This window comes from Schistocerca serialis, chromosome 10 (genome assembly GCF_023864345.2).
Source record: "Schistocerca serialis cubense isolate TAMUIC-IGC-003099 chromosome 10, iqSchSeri2.2, whole genome shotgun sequence".
In the NCBI taxonomy this organism is placed as follows: domain Eukaryota; kingdom Metazoa; phylum Arthropoda; class Insecta; order Orthoptera; family Acrididae; genus Schistocerca; species Schistocerca serialis.
The window spans coordinates 244,724,684-244,751,176 of NC_064647.1; the positions used below are offsets into that span (position 1 = coordinate 244,724,684).

The 26,493-nt window shown below is 40.3% G+C and overlaps 1 protein-coding gene across 1 annotated transcript in view; it reads left to right on the plus strand.

Annotated features, from left to right (window-relative positions):
• LOC126425158 (gamma-interferon-inducible lysosomal thiol reductase-like) overlaps window positions 1-26,493 on the plus strand; it is a 108,131-nt gene that overhangs the window by 14,136 nt on the left and 67,502 nt on the right. Inside the window, exon 2 of the mRNA XM_050088108.1 lies at window positions 19,940-20,143. Within this exon, the coding sequence (XP_049944065.1) occupies window positions 19,940-20,143 (204 nt within the window). The remainder of the gene's footprint in view (window positions 1-19,939; window positions 20,144-26,493) is intronic.

Here is a 26,493-nt window from a genome sequence, read left to right on the forward strand (position 1 = left end):
TCGCCTGAACTTTATTTTATTTTATTGGTCCTGTGCGCAACAAATAACTTACTTGGTCTTTCTGCTCCCACTGCTTCATCTGCTGCATTCCATTATTTAACAAAAACATAAAAAAACCTATTATTCGTGCTGAGCGCAATGCATGTTCTGTATGGCGGCTCCTGCTGTTGCTGCGGCTGCTGCTGCTTACTACAACTACATGTAATTCAAGAGAAAGGTTTGGTCAAATCTAAACTCGATAAATGATAACCCAAACAAGTAATTCCTTTTTTCAAAAACTATATTCTGAAAGCGATTATTTCTCATTCAATTAACAAAACGCTAGAAGCTCTTTGAGCAATCGCTTCGTATGTAAATCTGTGCCGGCCGAAGTGGCCGTGCGGTTAAAGGCGCTGCAGTCTGGAACCGCAAGACCGCTACGGTCGCAGGTTCGAATCCTGCCTCGGGCATGGATGTGTGTGATGTCCTTAGGTTAGTTAGGTTTAAGTAGTTCTAAGTTCTAGGGGACTAATGACCTCAGCAGTTGAGTCCCATAGTGCTCAGAGCCATTTGAACCATTTTTGTAAATCTGCCTCCAGTGGCATTAAAGCAATATTACAAATTAATCAAACTCTTGAGATTAATTGAAAAGTATTTCAGTCTAATACATAGTGAAACAATTGCCTGGCAATTACAAAAGAAATCAATGAAAAAAATCAATACTAAATCTATTCGCCTAACAATGGTTTCCCTTAAGAATTCAACTCCTATCATTATCAAAATTACCGTCTGCTGCTACGCACATACACAAACATTTTCTGTAAATTAATAAGCGCACTGCAGATTATAAAAAATATCAGCTGAATACCAAATCCTGTGTGGCTGCTGGCGGACACAGCAGTACGGCAGCTCGGCGACGACCCCTCGCCCAACACACGTGCGCACCACAGCAGGCGGGCTCCTACACTGGCCTCCAAACTGCCACTACTTAATCCGTGCGCTGCGAAGCGCGACAACAATATCTTATATTCCAGAGCTTGTATATGCGCACTGTAGCCAACCTTTAAATCCTGAGAGTATTGCCAACTCTCATCTTTGCGAAAAACGTCGCGCCCGACAGAAGGTTAAAGAATGAAACTCCCCTGTAGAAAACAAATACGAACATGTTATTAGAGCTGTATTAATGTGTTAAGTATTTGACTTTAAGCGTGTAAGAGAGAAAAGATTTCAACTTCGTTCGGAATCGCTGAGTGATGTCATTACCAAATACTGGATGAGGAAAATCTACGCCTTGTTTTAAGCAAAAGCTAGTTTCTCACACTTCTCAGTATTTATGATGTCACATCTCCTCAATTGTGTGCCGTACAATGATGTAATTTTGCACATACACTCTGTGCTACATGCGCGCACTGTACGGGAAATGTCGCGAAGAGAGCTAGTAGCAAAGAAGTCATTAATTAAAATGTTATACCTTATGCGGTAGTTTTACTGCAAGAACAGCAAAAAACGTAGCAAGCGATAAACCTTTTAACTTTCTTCTTTTGCGGGTGATGTCAGCGAGAAGAAATTTCATAAAGGCTTGAAATTATGTATAAAATTTGTCGGAAGTTGCTGACAGTTGTCATTCTCAAATACTGGATGAGTATAGTTGGATATTTGCTCGCCGTCAGTTACGCCGCTTGAAGACATGTCACAGTTTCTAACTGTAATATGCGGCGTCTCAGAAGATACGGCGCAATTTTGTTATAGCGTCTAAACCAGTTAAGATACTCACATCATGTTTGGCTTGTACAAAATATATCTCAAAAAGTTTTTATGCCATTCAGTCAATTTCCACATATGCGCCTTTGGTGGCCCGCACGACATCCAGTTTGTGTTCGAGCTCTATCTAGACTCGGCGCACCATATCCGCATCAGCTGTGCCAATGCGAGCAACGATTCAGTTCATTAAAGTATTGATGTGATTGACAGCAGTTCGGTAACCTTTGTCCTTGACGTACCCCCTTAAAAATAAATCCATGGGTGTAACACCAGGCGATCTAGAAGGCCAGGGAATTATACCGCTCCTACCAATCCAGCGATCTGAAAACACCTGATCTAGAACATTTCACAGTCTTGAGTCCGATGTGGCAGTTCACCATCCTGGTGGAAGACGACAGTGTCTTGGCGGTCAGCCAGTTCTGGTAACACAAACAACACCAGCATATCAAGGTAACTGTTAGAATTAACTGTTTGTTTCCTGAGAAAAAAAAAAGTTCCCACAATGCGATCAGGCATCGAATACCACCAGACATTTACTTTCGCGCTATCACGTAGCTCTTTCCGTCACAGCATGAGGTCTGGTTGTGCCACATACATGAACATTGTTTTCGTTTACGTTACCACACATGCAGAACGTTACTTTATCAGAAATACCGGGCGGTTCAGGAAATGTCCATCCTCCTCTAAAAGGTGAACAACGTCCAGAGTGAGTTGCATGGGTTTTGCCTGGTAGTGTGGCTTCAATGTGTGCAACAGTTGGGGTTGGTATGGATTTACCTGTAAACGTTGCCGAAGCATCCGTTGCACCGTCATCCTAGGAATTTTCAGTTCCAGGGGCGCCCTCCGAACAGACTTCTGCAGTGAACGTTGAAAAGCCAACCGTATCCGTTCTGTGCCGACTTCCAGATCGCCCAGTACACTGTTTCACATTAACGCACCCTGTCTGCTTAAAACTCCGGTATCACCGGCGTATTATCGTCTGCCAGAGTGCTTCCTGTACCGTGTCTGGAATTCCTTTGAACCCGCGAATCCGATTTGGTCTGAATATACCATTCCAGACACTGAATCTTTTCCGGAACCGTTGTCATTATGTCTTCACTTAAAACTTCCGGGCTGATAGGCCGTCGTCAATGTATGAAACTCTCCGCTGACGTTTCGCGTCCGACTGCGGGAGACATCCTCGGAGATAAAGCGGCGAACTGCGAAGAGAACTCGAGGAAGCGCTGATTACATAGGCAGTGCAGGGGGCGCCACAGTCCATCACGTGGAGTCTGCTATGAGAATGTCTCTGGTAATGCCAACATTATGGATTGAAAGTAATCGATCGTCATGCTTCCGATGCAACGCTGATATCCAAATTTTATCCAGTTTAATACCTCCCTCTACCCTGTTAAAATTATTACGGTAATTATTAATCTCGATAGCCTCTCTGTCCATGCGCGCATAATAATACGAGGTTTTAGATATAACGCTAGTTTCGCTGAATTTTATTTCATGATTACCTACCTGGTAAACATGTTCTGCTACGGCAGATTTATCCGTGTGACCCAGGCCGTAATTCCTCTTATGTTCAAAAGACGCGTGTTAACGCTTCTCTTTGAGGTACAACTACAAGGAATTTTAAATACCCCCGATGTAGCCAAAGGACGTCGTGCATCTTTTGCCGATCTTAAATATTATTTTATTTTCCTGATGGGCCTGAAAATAGTTTCCACACCATATTTACTTAACACTTTGCCAATGCGATCTGTGACCTTACTAATGAACGGAAGAAAAACCTCTCCATTGGGCGACTGTTGTTCGTCGTTGCTCCTAATTCTCTGCCTGGAGCGAAGTGCTCATATCTATCTCCTCCCTAGAATTGCCATTCTTCGCGAAAGTCGACCTTAGATGTTCAGTCTCATCTTTTAAATAAACAGGTTCACAAATTTTGTACGCCCTGTCTACCAAGGTTTTTATTACACTTCTTTTTTGTCTAGGGTGGTGGTTTGAATCTTTATGCAGATAACGATCAGTACATGTGGCCTTTCTATACGCCTTATAGCCCAACGTTCCGTCCCGTCGTTTAATCACAGACACATCCAGGAAATTCAGTTGCCCATTACTCTCCGCCTCCATAGTGTGGTGTCACCGCCAGACACCACACTTGCTAGGTGGTCACCTTTAAATCGGCCGCGGTCCGTTAGTATACGTCGGACCCGCGTGTCGCCACTATCAGTGATTGCAGACCGAGCGCCGCCACACGGCAGGTCTAGTCTAGAGAGACTCCCTAGCACTCGCCCCAGTTGTACAGCCGACTATGCTAGCGATGGTTCACTGCCTACATACGCTCTCATTTGCGGAGACGAGCGTTTAGCATAGCCTTCAGCTACGTCAGTTGCTACAACCTAGCAAGGCGCCATATTCAGTTACTATATTTACTATCTTCAGGAATGTATTCTGAACAGATAATGTTGTGAATAATGTACCGTCAAGAGCGACGTTCATCATTAATGAGTTAAAGTTAAGTATCAAACTAATTAGTCCGCTTTCTGAATTCTAATTCCTTGTCATGTTCCAGACCTCACGTCAGTATAGTCCTTCCCTCCTCACGCCAGCCTGCGTGAGCTAAAACGCGTGCGGTGTTGGCTCTTCTGCCAACTACAACACATAGTAAATTGGTTTTTCAGATTAATGCTGTTTTGATGTATCAGGAAGGCATCCAACTTCTCTGCTCCGTGTGTCCATACTACGAAAGTGTCATCGACGTAGCTATACCATCTGGCTGGTCGCTTACTGGCAGTCTGCAGCGCCTGTTGTTCAAAAGTCTCCATAAACAAGTTAGCCACAGCAGGAGTAAAAGGAATGCCCATAGCCACCCCGTCAGTCTATTCATGGAAGTCACTATTATATTTGAAGTAGGTTGTGGTGAAGCTGTGTCGGAATAATGCCACAGTATCGGTAGGAAAATATCCGCTATGCAGGAGATAGCCGGCCCTTGCAGCCGAGAGGTTCTAGGCGCTTCAGTCCGGATTCGCGCCGCTGCTACGGTCGCAGGTTCGAATCCTGCCTCAGGCATGGATGTGTGTGATGTCCTTAGGTTAGTTAGGTTTAAGTAGTTCCAAGTCTAGGGGACTGATGACCTCAGATGTTAAGTCCCATAGTGCTTCGAGACTTTTTTTTGCAGGAGATAGCTTCGCTTACCGAAATCATGGTAAATAGCGACACAATATCAAAACAAACGAGTATATCATCCAGGCCCACGCTCATTTACTTTAACTTCTCAATGAAATGAACTGAATTTTTAATATGACTGTCCGTCCTACCAACATAAGGTTGCAATAGTGTGGCAAGGCGTCTAGCTAAATTGTGGGTGGAACCGCCTACAGCGCTGACAATTGGCCTCAAAGGAACCTCAGCTTTATGCACTTTGGGTAATCCATAGAGTCTAGTTGGGCACGCTTCTGTTTTGCAAAGCAGCTTCTTGTCGTCGGAGGAGAATGAGGACCCTTTCACCAGTCGATTGGTCATTTTTAAAATCTTCATAGTCGAATCCTTCTGAAGTGTTTTGAAATTGGAGGGAACCGAAATATCATTGATCTTTCCATGATAGTCCTCAATCTTCAATATGACGGTGGCATTACCCGTATCTGCAGAAAAAACAATAATATTTTTATCTGCGTTCATAATCCCTCTGCGCCTTTCTTTGTGCCTCCGACAAATTGCTGTTAGGTGACTTGCATGTACGTAAAATCCTAGCCGTTTCCATTCTAATTACGTCAGCGAACTGTTGTGGCAGCTGACGGATACCTGCCTCAATACTTGCTATAATATCCTGCCGATATTGTGGCATTGTTCCGACACTGCCTCACCACAACCTACTTTCAATACAATAGTCATTTTTATGAACAGATTCACGGGTTGGCTATGGGCAGTCCTCTTTGTCCTGCTGTGGCTAATTTGTTTATGGTTTTGTGAACCCGTTTATTTACAATATGAGACTGAACATCTACGGTCGACTTTCGCGAAGAATGGCTATTCTAGCGAGGAGATAGATCCGAGCACTTCGCTCCAGGCAGAGAATCAGGAGGAGCAACGACTAACAGCCGCCCAACCGCGAGGTTTTTCTTCCTTTCATTTGTAAGGTCACAGATCGCATTGGGAAAATGTTACGCAAATATGATGTGGAAACTATTTTCAGACCAACCAGGAAAATAAAAGAATATTTAAGATCGGCAAAAGATGCAAGACATCCTTTGGCTACACCGTGTTGGGGTGGGGGGTGTGGGGGGGGGGGGTATAAAATTTCTTGTAGTTGTACCATAAAGAGAAACGTTAACACGCGTCTTTTGGACATAAGAGGAATTACGGCCTGGGTCACACGGATCAATCTGCCGTAGCAGAACATGTTTACCAGGAAGGTAATCGTGAAATACAGCGAGACGAGCGTTATGCGTTATATCTAAAACCTCGCATTATTATGCGCGCATGTACCGAGAGGCTATCGAGATTGATAATTACCGTAATAATTTTAACAGGGAAGGGGAAGGTGATAAACGATGAAATTGGGATATCTGCGTTGCATCGCAAGCATGACGATCGATTGCTTTCATTCCATAATGTTGGCATTACCAGAGACATTCTCATAGCAGACTCCACGTGATGGACAGTGGCGCCCCCTGCACTGCCTATATAATCAGCGCTTCCTCGACTTGTCTTTGCAGTTCGTCGCTTTACCTCGAAGGATGTCTCCTGCAGTCGGAAACGAAACGTCAGGGAGAGTTTCATACATCAACCACGGCCTATCAGCCCGGAAGTTTTAAGTGAAGACAATAACGGCCGTGAAAGCCTCCATTGTATGTCATTATGGTTCACTCATGATAGCCCGGGACTCAAACAAAACTCTGTGAGTTTGTCACCTAAGCCAAAATTAGGGTGAATATCTTAATTATTTAGGATACTGTATCACATGAAAGTTGTAGCGTATGTTTTGACAGGCTCTGTACTCTGCTAAACCTTTAGCATGAGACTATACTTCTTAATAAGTACTTACATTTTTAGATTCGATCAGCAATTGTACTAGAGAGTGAAAACCAAATCTTTGTTGCCCCCTAGTAGCCGTTAGATATGCCTTTTGGGATATGGATGGTGATGTGGATAACATGGGAAGCTCCATTAGGCTGTTTTCCAACTAAACTGTTTACACTGGAAACTCTCAACACCAGAAAACTGTAGCGCATTTCACACGCAAAATACCCGTAGATAATCGTTTTCTTTATAAAAACCGCCTTTCCCTTGCGGCAATCTATTTTATTTATTTCAGACGCGTTTCGCCTTTTACTTGGTCATCTTGAGTAGAATTTAGAATGATACAGTTTTGTTTTTGTATGCGATTTCTTCACGTCTCGTTTTTTACGCAAATAAGCTATTCGAGTTTTTGGTTGGCATCTGCGTTTCCTCTCATCTGCTCACATCTTGGAGGTCGGACTATAACTTCACTTACGAAACACAAGCACATTTTCACGTTACGAACACTAAAATTGTGAAGAAAAAACTTCGTAAGGTGAAAACGTGCTCGTATTTCGTAATCCAAGTTATAGTGCGACCTCCAATATGTGAGAAGATGAGAGGAAACACAGATGCCAGATAAAAGCTCGAATAACTGTAAGTAATCACTTGCGTAAAAAAAAAACAAGGCGTGAGTTGAGTAGTTACTGTTTCATACTCTGCAAATATCGCATATCAAAACAAAACTGCAGCTTTCTAGATTCCACTGAAGACACCTTAAGAAGACGAAAGGCATAAAATACATTGGAGCAAGGAAAAGGCGGTTTTTATTTACGAAACGAATATTTCTGTGCTTGCAGCGGATGATGCTCATGCAGACAAACATACACAAAATTATTGTTTGACAGATTCTTTAGCACTGCTCGTCACGATGGGTTCCTTACTTGCTAGGATTAACCGAAGGGACAGAGAAGAACCAGTGGAAGATTCGTTTAGTAAACGCGCTCAACAAACTCCACCGTAAGCCGTTACAAGAGACCATTGTTACGCGCCCCGAGCGGAAGCAATGCTTTGTTGGTGTTGCGCTGTTTTGAGTGCGATGAACTGACGCTGCAGCATACGCCTTTGGCACGCTGGTGTAGGTGTCACAAATTCAGCTAAGTAAGAAAGACGTGCTATTTTTAGTGGATGCGCTTAGGCTTTTGTACGGGGAGTTCCTGCTTTGTTTGGGCTCAGCCATCCCTTGCTTTTCCTTACGTTAGTGTAAAGACAACATTTCTCGTGAGCAGTAACGACGCAGCATAGGAATGGTAGACGTTGTTCACGAGCAAGCAGAGATGCACATACGACGATCCGCTGCTTTCTGTTATTTTCGCTTAGAGCACGCTGTACGCATACATAACGTGACCGTTTATTTTTTTTGTGTCGCTGGGTCGCTTGCAGAATTTAGGAAAATACTTATGTTACTATTTATATTTTATTCAAAAGCAACGACGTGATAACAATGTATTAATTATATATAATTTGAATTAATCAACATTAGGTTGCAGTTGCAGATGCATTTGTTTTTATTTGTTGGCGGAGGAAATCGGTTTCAAAATGTCGGCTGTAGTTTTCAAGTAGGAATGTACCTTATCACATGATTTGTTGATGTTCGTCGTGGTAATCAAAATGGCTTTCAAAACTGCAACAGTGAACAGTGTTTTGTCACTTGCCCATATTTTATTCATTAGAGAAAGACTTTCGACAGGCAAAAATAAAAAGTATTCAATAATTATACGAAATTTCGTACGGCCCAGATTGTTGCCACGAAGATGTGTGAACAACTCCAGCCAGCGGTCTTCAGTAGCAACACTTTTAGCGTTCCAGCTTGATATGTTTTCATCTGTGACGTAGATGGAAGTAAAGAAAAACTCATCGAATACGGCCATATCTTGGTCGCTGCTAAGAAATCCTTGTGTAATCAGTAAATCCGTGACATTCTGTATTTCTTCCCACGTATGTACTTTTGTCAAAGCTACCCATACCAACACTTCCAAGTCTTCAATTAATTGGCACCACTGATCCAAGTATTCTTTGCTAGTCTTATAAAATCCAGCCGCCGCAGTTTCTACACCCTGGACAACAACATCAGCTTCTTGTTACTTTGTTATTAGATTACGGACGGTGTGAGGAAGAAAAAGTAAGCTGTCTTTACCTGCCAAGTTATCCCGGAGGCCCTTTCCTTCCTAGATTCTACACGAGACACACATTGTGCTTCAGTTTTTAAAACCGTTTGGTGGATAATCGTTGCCTGCGTACGCAAAAAGTATAACCATAATTCAGAGATGGGATGGATTTTCGAACAATGCTTTCATTTATCAGTTCTCAGAAAATAGCTTTTTAAGGGCTGGAATATTTTTAAAATCTCGTGAAGCGCCGGCATTAAAGCGAACCACCTGGTTTTGTTGTAGCCCAGCAGTTTGATATCACTGAAATCACAGAACTCTTGTGAGAGCTTCCATAAGAACGCTGTAGTTGTAAAAAAAAATGAGTAAATGTTCACAATGATAAATTCAAACTCCTCAGGGAAACAATTTGAAGCTGTATTTGGTGGTAAATTCCTGTGAGTCAAACTGCTGTGCTCATCGCTCTCAAGGCTTACACACTACTTAGTCTCACTTAAACTAACTTGCTCTGAGGACATCACACACATCCATGCCCGAGGGAGCACTCGAACCTCCGACGGGGGGATGATGTTTTGATCGCTTTATGAACTACGTGGGCTCCATACCCGATCCCAATAAGTTGCCTTCCAAGTGATAGGTTCAGTTTTGCTTGAACAGTATTAGTCCCTTTTCTATCGTTACCTGTAAAATTCCTTCACAAAATGCCACAATTCCCTTCCTTAAAACATTGCACGATAATATCTTTTTCAAATAATCGACAACAGTGTCCGATGTTTCAACAGGCTACTCTTGAAGCTCTAAAATATAAAATATTGATTTTCACATCTTCATAAGGTAAAAAATATCGAATCAAAACAGGGAATAATTTTACTGATACCGAATTAAAGAATTCATTATTAAAAATATGCAGCGGGGTTCACAAAAAAACTCTTTCAAATCATCCATCACCATAGGTCCCAGCACATTTACAACAGCCTGGGATTTTGTACAAGCACATCTAAGTTTTTCTCAGAACATGTTCGAATTAAATCAGAAGTACAGTAATTTGAACGAAAGCTGTGGTTTTCTTGAGCCGTGTGGTACTCTCATGTGCCTTCCGCTGCAGCTACATTCAAATCCTTCGAAGTTGGCAAATCAATTCTTCCTGGATCTTCCTATCAACCACGAGATTGAACCCCCGATGTAACCAAAAACTTTAGAGGAATCTCGTGCTCATTTAAACATACGTTCCATAATCATTCTATCGTCGTTGGAAGAAACTTTTATCATCCAACAATTGACTGGAGTGGTTGGTTTGAGAGGGGACCAAACAGCTAGGTCGTCGGTCCAGTTGATTGGGATAATTACAGTTTTGTAAATGGTGGATGTAACAAGATATCCTATGAAATAATACTAAATCCGTCCTTTGAAAACTACATGGAATACATAGCTTAGAAGTCTGCTCGTGATGGAAATATATTACATTTAATACTTACAGTCATGTCCAAAGAAGTCAGGATTATTTATTGCTATGTTGGCCTCGGTGACGATGAGGCGGTTGCAGCAACAATGATTAAAAAGTACAAAGAGCAACTAAAACTTGTAGATCATGTAAATGATCGGTGAGCTAGATAAAGAAACTCATGCCATATTTCAAAGAGGAACTCTAAACGCTTAGAGGAACTTTGACTCAAGTTTAAAAGAGTAGTTAACCATGCGCTGGACAGATGCGTACGTAGTAGAATAGTCTGTGATGGAAGGGACCTTCTGTGTTATACAGTCACAGTAAACAAACTTCATAAGAAACTGAGACTTCTGGGTAGCAGGTGCCAAACAAAGTGTGGGCTCATGGGTAGAAAGATGTTGAATGAAATGTGTCAATATGGCACTGTGTGAAGCCTTCAATGACTACTGTAGCAGACCCTCTTGCAAAATCCAAAAAAATTCTGCCCATATGTAAAAGCTGTCAGTGATGCCAAAGCCTTAGTGTCCAGATACTCATGGATTGAAAATTACGTGAAATTGAGGGTAACAATGCTGAACTCTGTTTTTGAATGTTTCTTTACTATGGAAGATACAGAAATATTGATTTGATGTATAAAACAGCCAGATTTACAAGATTCGGATTTTGTTACGTAACTGATGTGTAATTTTGGGCTATGTGAACCGATTTTCAAATAATCGAAACTGACAAAATGGTGTATTCCGTAATAGTATACAAACCATGTTAAAATTGTACATACACTTATATCAAAGACAAAGTTTTGTATGAACATTGGCAGGACAAATATGTTTGTCCAGGAAGGAACAAGAACAGTATGGATAATATAAACTACTGGCCATTTAAATTGCTACACCAAGAAGAAATGCAGATGATATACGGGTATTTGTTGGACAAATATAATATACTAGAACTGACACGTGATTACATTTTCACGCAATTTGGGTGCATAGATCCTGAGAAATCAGTACCCAGAACAACCACCTCTGGCCGTAATAACGGCCTTGATACGCCTGGGCATTGAGTCAAACAGAGCTTGGATGGCGTGTACAGGTACAGCTGCCCATGCAGCTTCAACACGATACCACAGTTCATCAAGAGTAGTGACTGGCGTATTGTGACGAGCCAGTTGCTCGGCCACCGTTGGCAAGACGTTTTCAATTGGTGAGAGATCTGGAGAATGTGCTGGCCAGGGCAACACTCGAACATTTTCTGTGTCCAGAAAGGCCCGCACAGGACCTGCAACATACGGTCGTGCATTATCCTGCTGAAATGTGGGGTTTCGCAGGGATTGAATGAAGGGTAGAGCCACGGGTCGTAACACATCTGAAATGTAGCACCCACTGTTCAAAGTGTCGTCAGTGTGAACAAGAGGTGACCGAGACGTGTAACCAATGGCACCACATACCATTACGCCGGGCGATGCGCCAGTATGGCGAAGACGAATACACGCTTCCAATGTGCATTGACCGCGATTTTGCCAAACACGGACGCGACCATCACGGTGCTGTAAACAGAACCTGGATTCATCCGAAAAAATTACGTTTTGTCATTTGTGCACCCAGGTTCGTCGTTGACTACACCATCGCAGGCGCTCCTGTCTTGTGATGCAGCGTCGAGGATAACCGCAGCCATGGTCTCCGAGCTGATAGTCCATGCTGCTGCAAACGTCGTCGAACAATTCGTGCAGATGGTTGTTGTCTTGCAAACGTCCCCATCTGTTGACTTAGGGATCGAGACGTGGCTGCGTGATCTGTTACATCCATGTGGATAATATGCTAGTCATCTCGACTGCTAGTGATACGAGGCCGTTGGGATCCAGCACGGCGTTCCGTATTACCCTCCTGAACCCACCGATTCCATATCCTGCTAACAGTCATTGGATCTCAACCAATGCGAGCAGCAATGTCGCGATAAGATAAACCGCAATCGCGATAGGCTACAATCCGACCTTTATCAAAGTCGGAAGCATGATGGAACGCATTTCTCCTCCTTGCACGAGGCGTCACGACAACGTTTCACCAGGCAACGTCGGTCAACTGCTGTTTGTGTATGAGAAATAGATTGGAAACGTTCCTCATGTCAGTACGTTGTAGGTGTCGCCACCGGCGCCAACCTTGCGTGAATGCTCTGAAAAGCTAACCGTTTGCATATCACAGCATCTTCTTCGTGTCGGTTAAATTTCGCGTCTGTAGCACGTCATCTTCGTGGTGTAGCTATTTTAAACGCATAGTGTAGGTACCAGACAAAGTGTGAGCTTATGGGTAGAAAGATGCTGAGTGAAATGTGTCAAGAGGGCACTGTGTGAAGCCTGCAATGACTACTGTAGCAGAATCTCTTACAAAATCCAAAGAAATTCTGCTCATATGTAAAAGCTGTCAGTAATGCCAAAGCCTTAGTGTCCATATTGAAAATGAAGTGAAATTGAGGGTAACAATGCTGAACTCTGTTTCAGAATGTTCCTTTACTAAGAAGATATGATGTATAAAACAGCCAGATTTACAAGTTTTTGTTACGTAATTGATTTGTAGTTTTGTGGTATGTGGACCGATTTTCAAATCATCGAAACTGGTGTGTTCCGTAATAGCATGCAAACCGTGTTAAGATTGTACGTACACTTATACCAAAGACAAATTTTTGAATGATCATTGGCAGGACAAATATGTTTGTCCGGGAAGGAACAGAAGTAGTATGGACAATATCATGTGGAGACGTTGAGTCGCAGACTGACAATAAAAAGGAATGCTAGAACTGTTCGTCTTTTGGACTATGTCCTTCACCAGAAAGAGAAACACGTACATGTTCACACAAGCAGAACTTACACACATGTGGTCACTGCTGTCTCCACTTGTTAAGGCCTCAGCACCTGGAGATGACGGTGGACACATGTACATGAGTTCTGCTTGTGTGAACATGTGTGCTTTTTCTCTTTCTGATGAAGGACATAGTCTAAAGCTGAACTGTTCTGCCATTCTTTTCATTGTGCCTGTCTCCAGCTCAATACCTGACTTATGTGGTGAGTAGCAACCTATCCTTTCCTTTCAAAAAATATTGTTGATATTATTAAACCACTGACTTAATGCATCTGCATTGATTTTACTCTTTTGAATATATGCTGAAATATAGATAATACAGAGTCCGCCAGGAAAATGTATACACACTTTAAGAAACGAAAAGTATTTTTTGTGTGTTTATTTTACATTTAATAATTGATCGCTCATGTTGTGCAACCTTCAGTTTAGCACATGGTTACTTTAAATGTTCAGGATGTTCACCGTTGGCGGCATTTCACATAACAGAATGATAGGCGGTCGCCGTAAGTAAGTCAGTCAATGTTACAGTGGAGATCGCTGCACATGCTGCTGTAACCTCCTGGCGAAGTTCCTCCAGTGTGCGTGGCTTACCTCGATAGACGGTATCTTTCACACTTCCGCACAAGTAAAAGCCTATAGGTGTTAGATCTGATGACCGTGAAGGGAACTCAACGGGTTCTCTTCGTCCAATCCGATGCCTCGGAAAATTGCCATCCAGGAAAGCTCTTACAGCTAGGAGGTAGTGTGGTGGCGCCCCGTCCTGTTGGTAGAAGACCTCTTCATCAACTCCATAAAGCACATGTACACCTGGCAAAATTGATGTACGTAACATTTCCAGGTTCACTTTTCCAGTGACAGTAGCAGCAAAGAAAAAGGATCCTACTAAGCTCCTAAGAGTCCAAGTACGTCGACGTCACACATGAGCCCCTTGTAGATTGACAGCGTAATCCACATAAACATGCGGATTTTCTGGTGCCCAGCACGCACTGATATTAAGTTTAAATTGTGCCTCGTCGCTCCACACTACCTTCGTCACAAATTGTTCGTCATCAGTTACCATTTGCTGATACCATTCGCGAAATTGCATTCGGCGGTCGGGATCATCGTCATTATTCACCTGCGGTAATCGTGGAACGTAAACTTTCCACTTTGCAGCTTTCAGAATACTTTGTGCACTTGTACTACTAACCCCCACTTCACATGCACATTGTGTAGCAGACTTCTGTTGAGAATTAACAAACGTTTCCAACAAAAGAGTCGACGAAGCGGAACTTGTAGCTGTACGCTGTCTACCTGATCTTCCGTTGTGAATATCACAAATCGTTCCATGGAGTTCAACCTTGTCAATGTTGCGTTTAATTGTTAGGCGAGTTGGCGGTTCTGTTTCAGACTCCCGCCTCCATTGATGTTCCACTTCAATGGCATTATCAAACTTAAAAAACCACTTCTCAATACATTTTCATTGCTTGAATGCCAACCGTGTTCCAGCCATCTTGTTTTCTCAGTACCGAGATGAAAGTACTAACAAACATCTGTTGAGCCAAAGACCACACTACAATACACTCCTAACTCAAATCGATAGAGCCTGACAAAGAGTGTGTACCTTTTTCTGGTGGACTCTGTATATCATTCTTTGTCTCCATGGGGTCGGCATGTTATTTTGGATTTGGGATTGTTAGTCGTAGGGGTGGCTGGGTGCATACCCTTTCCTGATGCCACAGCTTCCACCTGGATTGGAATTGTGTACACCATCTGTCTGTAACCAGTGTCATCCCACAGGGAAGAGTGAGAGTGTTTTATAAATGTTTGCGAATTGTGTAACTGAGGCGGCATGTGCGTAGCATCCCAGTATTCACCTAGTCAGATGTAGGAAGCTGCCTAAAAACCACGTCCAGGCTGGTCGACACACCGGCACTCTTCGTTAATCTGCTGGTCAGATTCAGTGTGGGATTAGCACACCTCCCAGAGTCCTGGAAGTATGTGCTTGACTATCCTGGCAGGTTACACTACATCATTTGTCTCTGTAAGTGAAATTAGTCTTTTTGCAGTAGTATTTTCAAGACAATCCAAAATAGGACTTTCATAGAAATAACGTGAGATATGAACCAACGATAGTCCGCAGCTCGTGGTTGTGCGGTAGCGTTCTCGCTTCCCACTCCCGGGTTCGATTCCCGGCGGGGTCAGGGATTTTCTCTGCCTCGTGATGACTGGGTGTTGTGTGCTGTCCTTAGGTTAGTTAGGTTTAAGTAGTTCTAAGTTCTAGGGGACTGATGACCATAGATGTTAAGTCCCATAGTGCTCAGAGCCATTTGAAAAATTCCATTTTGAACCGACGATAAATAACATATAAACAGTAGACTGTATGGGAAGAACTCACTGCATACAAGGATAAGATTAGCATATGCGTTGGTATTGTTTTGGGACTTCCAACATTGAAACTGAAAGTTTGCTTTACAAAACTATAGGGTTGGTGCATAAGTTTGTAGCATTTTTCCGTAAGTTCAGTAAACACAACAGATACACAAAACATAGACTGTTTACAACAGTCTGTCAATGCTGAGGTTAATTTTCAGTTCTGTGACTGTGGAAATTGTGTGGTTTTGCAGGTTGTTCAATAGAGGGTGGAAAAGGTGAAAATGTGAGGGCACAAGATCAGGTGAATAAGGTAGATGCAGAATGACTTCCGAACCAAACACCTGTATAATGATTTTTTTCACTCTAGCTGACTGTGGGCAGCCACTATCATGGAGTAGCATCACTTCACACAGTCTTCTTCATTGCTGGTCTTGGATTACATCTGCAAGACGTCCCAATTGTTGACAATAAATATCAGCAGTGATGGTTACATCTCGGGGTAGCAGTTTGTTGTATACTGCACCGTTGCTGTTCCACCAGATTCATATCGTAGTCTTTTGTAGATGCACACGGGGCTTTGTATGGAAAGTTGCTGCTTTGTTTGGGCTGATTTATTCCTTTCTTTCCGTTATGTTAGCATAAAGACTCCATTTTTGTCACCAGCAATGATACAGGATAAGTACTGTCAGTGTTGTTCACGAGCCAATTGATGAAAGGCAAGCAGAGATACACATATGACCACTCACTAATTTTTGTGATTTTTAGCTTAGAGCATACACACAGTTTTTGGGCCTTCTCCATTGCATGCAAGGCGCACAATGGTGGAATGATCACAGTCCGTCACATTTGCCAGTCCTAGATACACTAACATGGATCATTGTGGATCAATGTGTATAAGTAAATCATCCTCATCAAACCCTGAAGGAGTTCCTGAATGTGGAGAGCTGATAATGTCAAAACGATCCTCCTTAAAATGAGAAAATAATATTCTTGCTGTGCTCTGTCCAAAGACATTATCTTCATACATGGCACAAATGTTTCTGGCTGTCTCCACTGGTGCCACACCCCTATTGAACTCGGAGAGGAGAATATGTCAAAAATGTTACGTTTTCTCCACTGGACACTCCATTTCCTAGCGCTCACAGCTCCAATCTGTATCTACAAATCACAAAATTGCAATATGTAAACTCAAGCAGCAATAGTGAACTACAAATAAAACATGACAGCAGGTAAATAAATTCATAACAACTAGAATACCAACATGCAAAACAAAAATGTTACAAATTTGTACACCAATGTAATACTTACCAGGAACGCTTTTCGCACCCTGAAAGAGTGTAGGACATATTATATTATGTTGGTAAAAAGTGTGCCACTTAGTTATAAGTGAGATTTTTTTTATTTTACTGTGGCCTGGTGAATATTAAATTACATGTTTTATCTTACTGTATCTACATTTATGCTCTGAAAACTACTGTGAAGTGCGTAGCAGAGGGTACTTAACATTATACCTGTTATTAGGGTTTCTTCCCCATTCCATTCACATATGCAGTGCACGAAGAATGATTACTTAAGTGCCTCTTAGCATGCTCCAATTAGTCTATTCTTGTCTCTGTAGTATGTATGAGGTTGTCATATATTCCTAGAAGTGCACTACCGTCTACTTCTTGCAAATTTGTAAATAGGTTTTCAAAGGATAATCTATGTTTGTCTTAAAGCATCAGAAATTTTAGGTTTTGCAGCATCTGTGCAATATTCTCTGACCGGTGAAAGAAACATGTGAAATTGTGCCACCTTTCTCTGTACATGTTCAATACCTTCTGTTAGTTCTATTTGGTACAATGCCTAACACTTGAGCAAAATTTTGAGATGAGTTGCAACTGCGTCTTGTAATCAATCATATTTGTACACTGACTACATTTCCCTACTGTTCTACCATTGGACTAAAGTCTGCCACCTGTATATTCAGCTTTGACCTAGATTATCATTGCACTTCATATCCCTAAAAACTGTATTTTGTATTTTGACTGATTCCAGCCACGACTCATTGATATTTTAGTTACAGGACACTACATTTTTTATTTGTTAATGTGAAGTGCACAGTTTTACATTTCTGAACATTTTCAGCAAATTACTAAACTTTGCACCACTTTTGTTGTTGTTTTGGTCTTCAGTCCTGAGACTGGTTTGATGCAGCTCTCCATGCTACTCTATCCTGTGCAAGCTTCTTCATCTCCCAGTACCTACTGCAGCCCACATCCTTCTGAATCTGCTTAGTGTACTCATCTCTTGGTCGACCTCTACGATTTTTACCCTCCACGCTGCCCTCCAGTAGTAAATTGGTGATCCCTTGATGCCTCAAAACATGCCCTACCAACCGATCCCTTCTTCTACTCAAGTTGTGCCACAAACTTCTCTTCTCCACAATCCTATTCAATACCTCCTCATTAGTTACGTGATCTACCCACCTTATCTTCAGCATTCTTCTGTAGCACCACATTTCGAAAGCTTCTATTCTCTTCTTGTCCAAACTGGTTATCGTCCATGTTTCACTTCCATACATGGCTACACTCCACACAAATACTTTCAGAAATGACTTCCTGACACTTAAATCTATACGCGATGTTAACAAATTTCTCTTCTTCAGAAACGATTTCCTTGCCATTGCCAGTCTACATTTTATATCCTCTCTACTTCGACCATCATCAGTTATTTTACTCCCTAAATAGCAAAACTCCTTTACTACTTTAAGTGTCTCATTTCCTAATCTAATCCCCTCAGCATCACCAGATTTAATTTGACTGCATTCCATTATCCTCGTTTTGCTTTTGTTGATGTTCATCTTATATCCTCCTTTCAGGACACTGTCCATTCCGTTCAGCTGCTCTTCCAAGTCCTTTGCTTTTATCAAGATTTATCTTTTATCAAGATTTAAAAGAATATTTGTGTACCTTGTTCCAGACAGTACTTCACTATGGATAACTGCATTATCTGCAAAATTCTGAGATTACTATTAATATTGTCTGTCAGGTCACTAGTATAAAACAAGAACAACAAGGATCTGATGCACTTCCTTTGCTCACATTTTAAGTTACTTGTACGCCTGTTGGTGACTATCCACCGAAGATAACATGCTGTGTCCTCCCTACCAGAAAGCCCTCAGTCCAGTCCCAAATTTTACTTGATACTCTATGCGGTTGTACTGTTGTTAACAAGTGTAGGTGTAGCACTGAGTGAAATGCTTTTAAGAAAACAAGAAATACTATGTCTACCTGATTTCCTTGATCAACAGCTTTCAGAATCTAATGTGAGGCAAGGTTAAGTTGGGTTTTGCTTGAGAAATGTTCCCAGAATCCATGCTTGTGCCGACAGATCTACTCTCAGCTCTAAGTAACTTTCAGACCAATGTAGTTTGAGTTTTAAAGTTTTGTGAATTGACCAACGTTTTTCTCAAGATTGTAGGGAGATGGCTGTAAAGTGTTAACAGGATGACTTACTCACCAATGATTTTTGTAAGTGGTCAACCAGTTACGTTTCATTGTGCCTTTCTTTTAGCTCTTTTTACTTATGTTTAAATCTCATATATAGCCACTTCTACTCTTTCTCCATTGTTTAGTGCGTATGAGGTAGAGAGATTGTGTGGTCAATTTGGTGCATGAGATTTTATTCACATTTATTTGTTTTAATGAGTGTTACAGCATTGATAACCTTGCCATTGAGTACCCATAAAGTCCAACCCCCCCCCCCCCCCACACACACACACACACACGCCCCATGCTTGTCTACGTGGAGGTGTCATTCAAACATGGAATGTATTTCTCTGTAAGAGTTGAGCAGTGAAGTTTCATGCAAACTTAAAAGTAATATTAATACTTGAAGTAACAGTATTCAGAGAAATAAAGTTTGCTGAAAACTGAAGTATTTGCCACTTTTGGGCATATATCAAATCATTGGTGCTGTATAGTGTTGTTATTATTATTATTACTGGTACTCTTGTAAATGGTACATTATCATATTTTTGTTCCTTTAGAGTCAGCTATGGGTGTCGAGAACCCATTCTGAAGCCTGTAAATAATCCTACAAATGTTTCTGTGAAAATGAGTATATGTTTTGTAACGATATTACAAATAGTGTGCATTAAGACTAGTGAATTTACATAATTCACGTTGTGTAATGCATCATTGAATATTTGATTGTCGGTTACATTAGCCTTTGGTTTGACAATACCAGTCAGTTCTTCAAAATAAACCTTTGGCTTACTTACGGTTTAGGTTAATTTGACAACTGCTGTCTGTATGACACGTACATTGTGATTGTCACTTGATACATAATGTGAATTGCTCACCTCTGGAGCTGTAAGCTTATAAGCCAATAAGAAATGATGTCATTTGTTTTAGGAACCTGAAAATCCTCAGCGAATCATAGAAAGTCATGAAAGTATTCTCCCTGTGGTGGCAAACTTCACCCCAGTGGATGTTGCTGTCTACTACGAAACTTTGTGCTCAGATTCACGTAACTTTATCATCCAGCAGCTACTTCCATCTTACTTAAAAGGACCTCAGCTGCTCAACGTTACTCTGATTCCTTACGGAAAAGCACAGGTGAGTGACAGACCAAACTCAGAGAGAGAGAGAGAGAGAGAGAGAGAGAGAGAGAGAGAGAGAGAGAGAGAGAGAGAGAAGAAGTGTCAACAAAGTTAAAAGATCCAACTGAGCTGAGATAATTGGATTTTTGGCTTGCTGTTCTGATACGTAACAAGTTCAGTTGTGAGGACACATGGAGCTTTAGCAACACAGGAACTCATAAATGCACATATGGCAGCCTGCTACCAGTAGCAATGCACTACATAAACCATTATGGTCCTCATAGGCAATTAAATAACAAACTGTGAATTATTGATTAAATAAGTAAATAAATGGTTGTAACCAGTTTATTGGTACCAGATCTGTAATCTTCTTTAAGCGTTTCATCCTCCAAGAACACTAGCAATCACTAGCATATCTCTGCTGTTCTTCCATGGCTTTTCTGAACAGTGGTTTTGTGCTCACTCCAAACCATAGATTCCAGTTCTTTAGCCAGGATAATGTTCTATGTTCTGGACTACATCTGCCATCAATCTTTCCTAGAAGTATTAATTGCAACAGGTGATTTTTGTTGTTGTGTATTATATAGCCAAAGTATTCAAGTTTTCTCTCCTGCTGTTATTGAGAATTTCTAAATCTTTGCTTGTAAGCCACTTTTGTGACTTCATCTGTCATGTTATCATTGATATACTTCAATTTGCCCACATTTCAGATGCCTCCATTTCTTACCTAATACTCATACCGTGGCATGTGTCCACGACTCAGTTTCATAGAGTAGAATGCTGAAAACATAGCATTTAAGTACTTAAGGGTGAAATATAATGGGAATTTGTTGAGAGAAGTTGCAGTCATAGTTGATTTGAAACCCCCAATATTTGTATGGTGGAATCCTTTGGATCTTATCATAACGAGTGCAAGAGTGGCCTGAATTTCATCTCTGTTCCTTTCTACAATCATCCGCTTTTGTCTTCTTGACATTTAAACCTAACCCCCCTTTCAGTGCTGTCATCAGTAACAGTGTTTAGTAGTTGTTACAGGGCTTCCAGCCTTGTGAAAGTAAGATGGTGTCATCAGCATATGAGTGTTATTCATGATAACTCCATTAATCATCACTCCTTGACACTTTTCATCGATACCATCTCAGAAAATGTTTTCAGGATAGATACTGAAAAGCAATGGGGAGATTAAGCAGCCCTGCAAACTCCTTTCACAGTTGATATTACTCACATTGCTGTTCTGAATTTAACAAGTGGAGCTGTGAGGACACATGGAGCGTGTCAGCTGACTGTCAACATGCATCTGTCGGCAAGAAGAAGTAGAGATTGTACAGTAGTTGCACACTACAAAAACTACTCAAAACTATGGAGAAAGATTATTAAAAAATCAAGAAACGAATATATAATGTCAGAAATCAGTAATTCCAACAACAGACATAAGGTTAGTGGAATGTAGTGAAACAAGAGGCAGGACGACCAGCCACAGAATATGACAGGGTTGAAAACATATGGAAGTTTGGATCTGGCTGTGAGTTGTGCACGGATAACCGAATGGTAAGGTGACTGCTCGTGATGAGTGGGAAATTTGGGTTCGCATCCTCAACTGGCACAAATTTACAAATTTTGATTGTTATCATTCCATTCTACAACTAATAGTTGTCATTATTCGCAATTGCGAATACATCTAATGTAAGCCACAGAATAGGATAACATCTATTGAACTGAATGAAAGGGCTATAAATGACGAGTCACAGGTAACAAATTCATTTAATAATCATTTCATAAATATAGTAGAAAGCATAGAGAAAATAGGTTCAAGAGCAAAATCGCAGCAGTATGCTGAAAAACTGGCATAAAATTCAGTCATTTGAAGGTATCACTGACTTCTCCTTCTGGAATTAAGAAAATTATACATTCGCTCAAAGATAAAAGCTCATCTGGTTTTGAAGGTGTTTCAATTAGTGTACTAAATATTTGTTCCCATATAATAAGTCCAGTCTTATCTGAAATATGTAATGCATCACTAATTCACAGAATTTTTCAGAGACACTGAAATATGCTTTGTTGCACCTCTCTTGTGTGTGGAGGTCTTTCAGCGCCATGATCAGCCTTGGGTAAAAACTGCTGTAGGGTGTGTTAACACTGAGCTGAACGGGATGCTCCAGACACCGGCAAAGTCTAACATGAGTGTTGTTCCAGTTGATGCTATTGGTAGGTGGGGTTACACTACACATGGCCTGCACCTTAATAGGAAGGGGAAAGATAAGTTAGCTTCTCTATTAGCAGATACTGTAAGGGGGGGCACAGTCACACAACAGGAGATACCTGTTGTTATTGGGACCAGGCAGACAGGCTTTTTTGTAGGTTAAAGACAAATTCCAGACAGACAACAACCAAGGAAAATAGAAGAAAAGAAACTTCATACACAGCAAATAGGGATAAAGCTAAGGGTGGTATCAACTTAGTTCACCAAAATATCAGGGGAATAAAAAATAAAGTAGATGAGCTGGTAATGTGTTTAGATGGTCTCAGAAATTAGAACGAGACTGATATACTTTGACTGTCTGAGCACCATGTAACTGTAGGGATGGAAAATGTCAGTATAAGTGGGTATAATTTAGCATCTTACACTTGTAGATCTAGAATGGATAAAGGAGGAGTTGCCGTTTTCATAAAACAAGGATATAAATACAGAACTGTTGAAGTAAGCATATTTTGTGTTGATAAGCACTTTGAGGTTTGTGCATGTGAACTTCAACTAGATAATGTTGTGTTGATATTAGCAACAGTGTATAGGTCACCACTAGGAGATTGGGAGCTATTCATAAAAAAGTTTGACTCCCTATTATGCTGCCTTTCAGACAAAAAGAAGTAGTTATTAATCTGTGATGATTTCAATGTTAACTTTCTAAGCAATTCTGATAGGAAAAGTGAACTAGAAGTCTTGTTAACAACATATAACTTAGAATCAGTGATCAATTTCCCTACATGTGTAGCTCAGCACAGTAGTACTCTAATAGATAATGTATTTGCACAGCAAGAGGATGTAGAACAGGCACATGCTTTCCCTGTGGTAAATGGATTATCTGACCATGATGCACACCTGATTAACTTACAAAACCTGACAGGGTGCACGCTTCAGAAACCATGAAGTAAAAGTGTGAGGGTGCTCAACCCGATATCTATAGATCACTTCAGAGAAAGTTTAGGAAACGTAAACTGGGAAGATGTATATAATGAGCCAAATGCTAATGATAAATTCAGCATATTTCTTGCTAAATTTATATCCCTTTTTGAACATAGTTTTCCAAAGAAAATTACCAAATGTAACATCACAAACTTTTCAAAGGAATCTTGGATTACTACAGGCATTAAAGTGTCTTCAGAAAGAAAAAGAAAACTGTATGAGACAGCAAGAACTAGTAAAGATCCAGAAGTAGTTTTACACTATAAAAATTATTGTAGCATGCTGAGAAAAGTTGTAAGGAAATCAAGAAATATATATGTTAGAGAAGAAACTAACAACTCCATCAATAAAATCAAATAAATATGGAATGTTGTTAGAAGGGAGAGAAGAAAAGTAACCACTGGGGTAGGTAGTATTACTGTTGAAGAGAATGAGACCATCTTAACTAACAGTACATAGGTAGCCAATGTATTTAACAATCACTTCTTAAGTGTAGGAGAAAAAAATGGTGATAATAGTTCAAAAGAAAAAGCCAGGCACTACATGGAAGAGTCTGTTTTGAAAAAATTTAGTCAGATTAAGTTTCATCTAACAATCTCTTGCGAAATAAGGAAAATTATTACATTTCTGAAAAATAAATGTTCTGTTGGAGTAGATGCCATATCTAACAAGTTATTAAAACAATGTGGAGCAATTACGGCTGATGTTTTGAGTCACATATGTAATGAATCCCTGACTCAGGGTATTTTTCCAGAAAGGTTAAAATATGCCATTGTCAGGCCTCTCTACAAAAAGGGGGAAACCACAGATGTCAATTACCGGCCAGTATACTTGCTTACAGCATTTTCAAAAATTTTCGAGAAAGTAATGTACTCAAGAGTGGTTAGCCATCTCAACAGTAATGGGATACTTAGTAAATCACAGTTCGGATTTCAGAAACGCTGTTCCACTGAGACAGCAATATACAGTTTGACTGTTCACGTAATAGAGTCTTTAAATAGTAAAATGTCACCAGGAGTAATATTCTGTGACTTACTCAAAGCATTTGATTGTGTGAACCATGACATTATGTTAGAGAAATTACAATTCTATGGTATAAATGGAACAGCATATGAGTGGTTTAAGTCATATCTACAGAACAGGAAGCAAAAAGTCTCTCTATATGGTTCAAGTGATTCAAAGGAGTTTGCCACTTCATCTAACTGGGGTGAAATTACATTAGGTATTCCACAAGGTTCGATCATGGGTCCCCTCCTAAATAATATATCTCTTTTTTCCAACAAACAGCTCAGTTCATACATACAATACCAGGAACAAAAATGATCTGCACAAGTACTTAAAAGCTCTTACTTTAGTTCAAAAAGGGGTCCACTACTCAGGAACACTTATCTTCAATAATTTGCCAGCAAACATAAAAAATTTAGTTACAAATAAAGATCAGTTTAAAAGGAGCCTGAAAGACTTACTAGTGGCCAACTCTTTCTACTCCATTCATGAATTTTTTAATAGAAACAAATGATGTACTGTATATATTCATACTATTAGTACTATTATTTCAGCTTAAAAAAAGAAAAGAAAGGAAAAAATAATTGATGTGTTCCACATCTACGAGGATCTCATCAGCACGGATCTATGGAACGAAAAACTAATCTAATCTAATCTTGAGAGATGTGAATGACCTGCCTTCTTATGTGAAACAAGATGCTGAACTGACACTGTTTGCTGATGATACAAGCATAATTATTAATCCCGTAAGAGTAAGTCCGATAGGAAGTGATACAAATAAGGTCTTTTGGAAAGTTATTAATTGGTTTTCTGCGAATAGGCTTGCTCTGAACTTTGAAAAACGCAGTACATCCAATTTTCTGCTGGAAAAAGTACAATTCCTTCAATAAATATAACACATCAAAAGAAGTCAGTAGACAGGGTGGAGCATACTAAGTTTTTGGGTGTACATATAGATGAGAATCTTAATTGGAAAAGTCATATTTTGGATCTCCTAAAGCGACCAGGTTCAGCAACTTTTGCCATCAGAATAATTGCCAATTTTGAGGATGTAGAAATTAGTAAGCTAACATACTTTGCATACTTCCACACTCTGATGTCATACGGAGTAATATTATGGGGCAACTCTACACTTCAAAAGGTATTCACTGGTCAAAAGAAAGTAGTTGGAATAATGTGTGGGGTTCGTAGTTGCACATCTTGTAGGCATCTGTTTAAAGGGTTAGGAATTCTTAAAACTGCTTCACAGTACATTTACTCAGTAATGAAATTTTTTCTCAACAACATGGACCAGTTTAAAATCAACAGCGACATTCATGATTACAATACCAGAAAAAAGTAAGACCTACACTATCCTTTACTTAACCATCTTTCGCACAGAAAGGGGTAAAATATGCTGCTATAAAACTTTTTGATAAATTACCAGATGAAATAAAATGTCTGACAGACATCAGTAATAGATTAAAAAAAAAAAAAAAAAAAACTGAAATCATACCTCCTTGACAACTCCTTCTATACCATAGATGAATTATTGAATATGAGTAAATAAATCTGGAGATATAATATATGCATTTTGTGCCATTTAAGGGAATGGGATAGGTAATAGAAATATTTGGGTATAACACTACAATGAAGAAGAAGGAAAAAAAAAAAAAAAACTTGTTTCCTGTGCGCATTTCTTGTGCATTTGACATGTTCCACATCAGAACAGTTTTCCACGCTATTCATCAATGCAACTCTAAACTAACTAACTAACTAACTCTTTAAGAAAGGTGATCAGAGACATGTCAATAACTCCTGACCTGTTTCATTGCAGACATCATTTTTCAAAATTTTTGAGAAGGTAACATATTCTGGAATAGTACCTCACATTAGCGACATTAACATCCTCAACAAATCATAGTTTGGGTTTCAGAAGGGGTGGCTCTACTGAGAATGCCGTTTATGTGTTCACTCACCAAATTTTACAAGCATTGTATAATAAAATAACACAAGCTGGAATTTTTTATGACCTCTCTAAGACATTTGACTGTGTGAATCACAGCATTCTCCTAGATGAATTGAACGTTTATACGATTGATGATATAGTCAACCAGTAGACAATGTCACATATAACCAAAAGAAAGCAGGAGGTTGTACTTAGAAATTCAACCAATATAGTCTTCTCCTTCTTCTTCTTC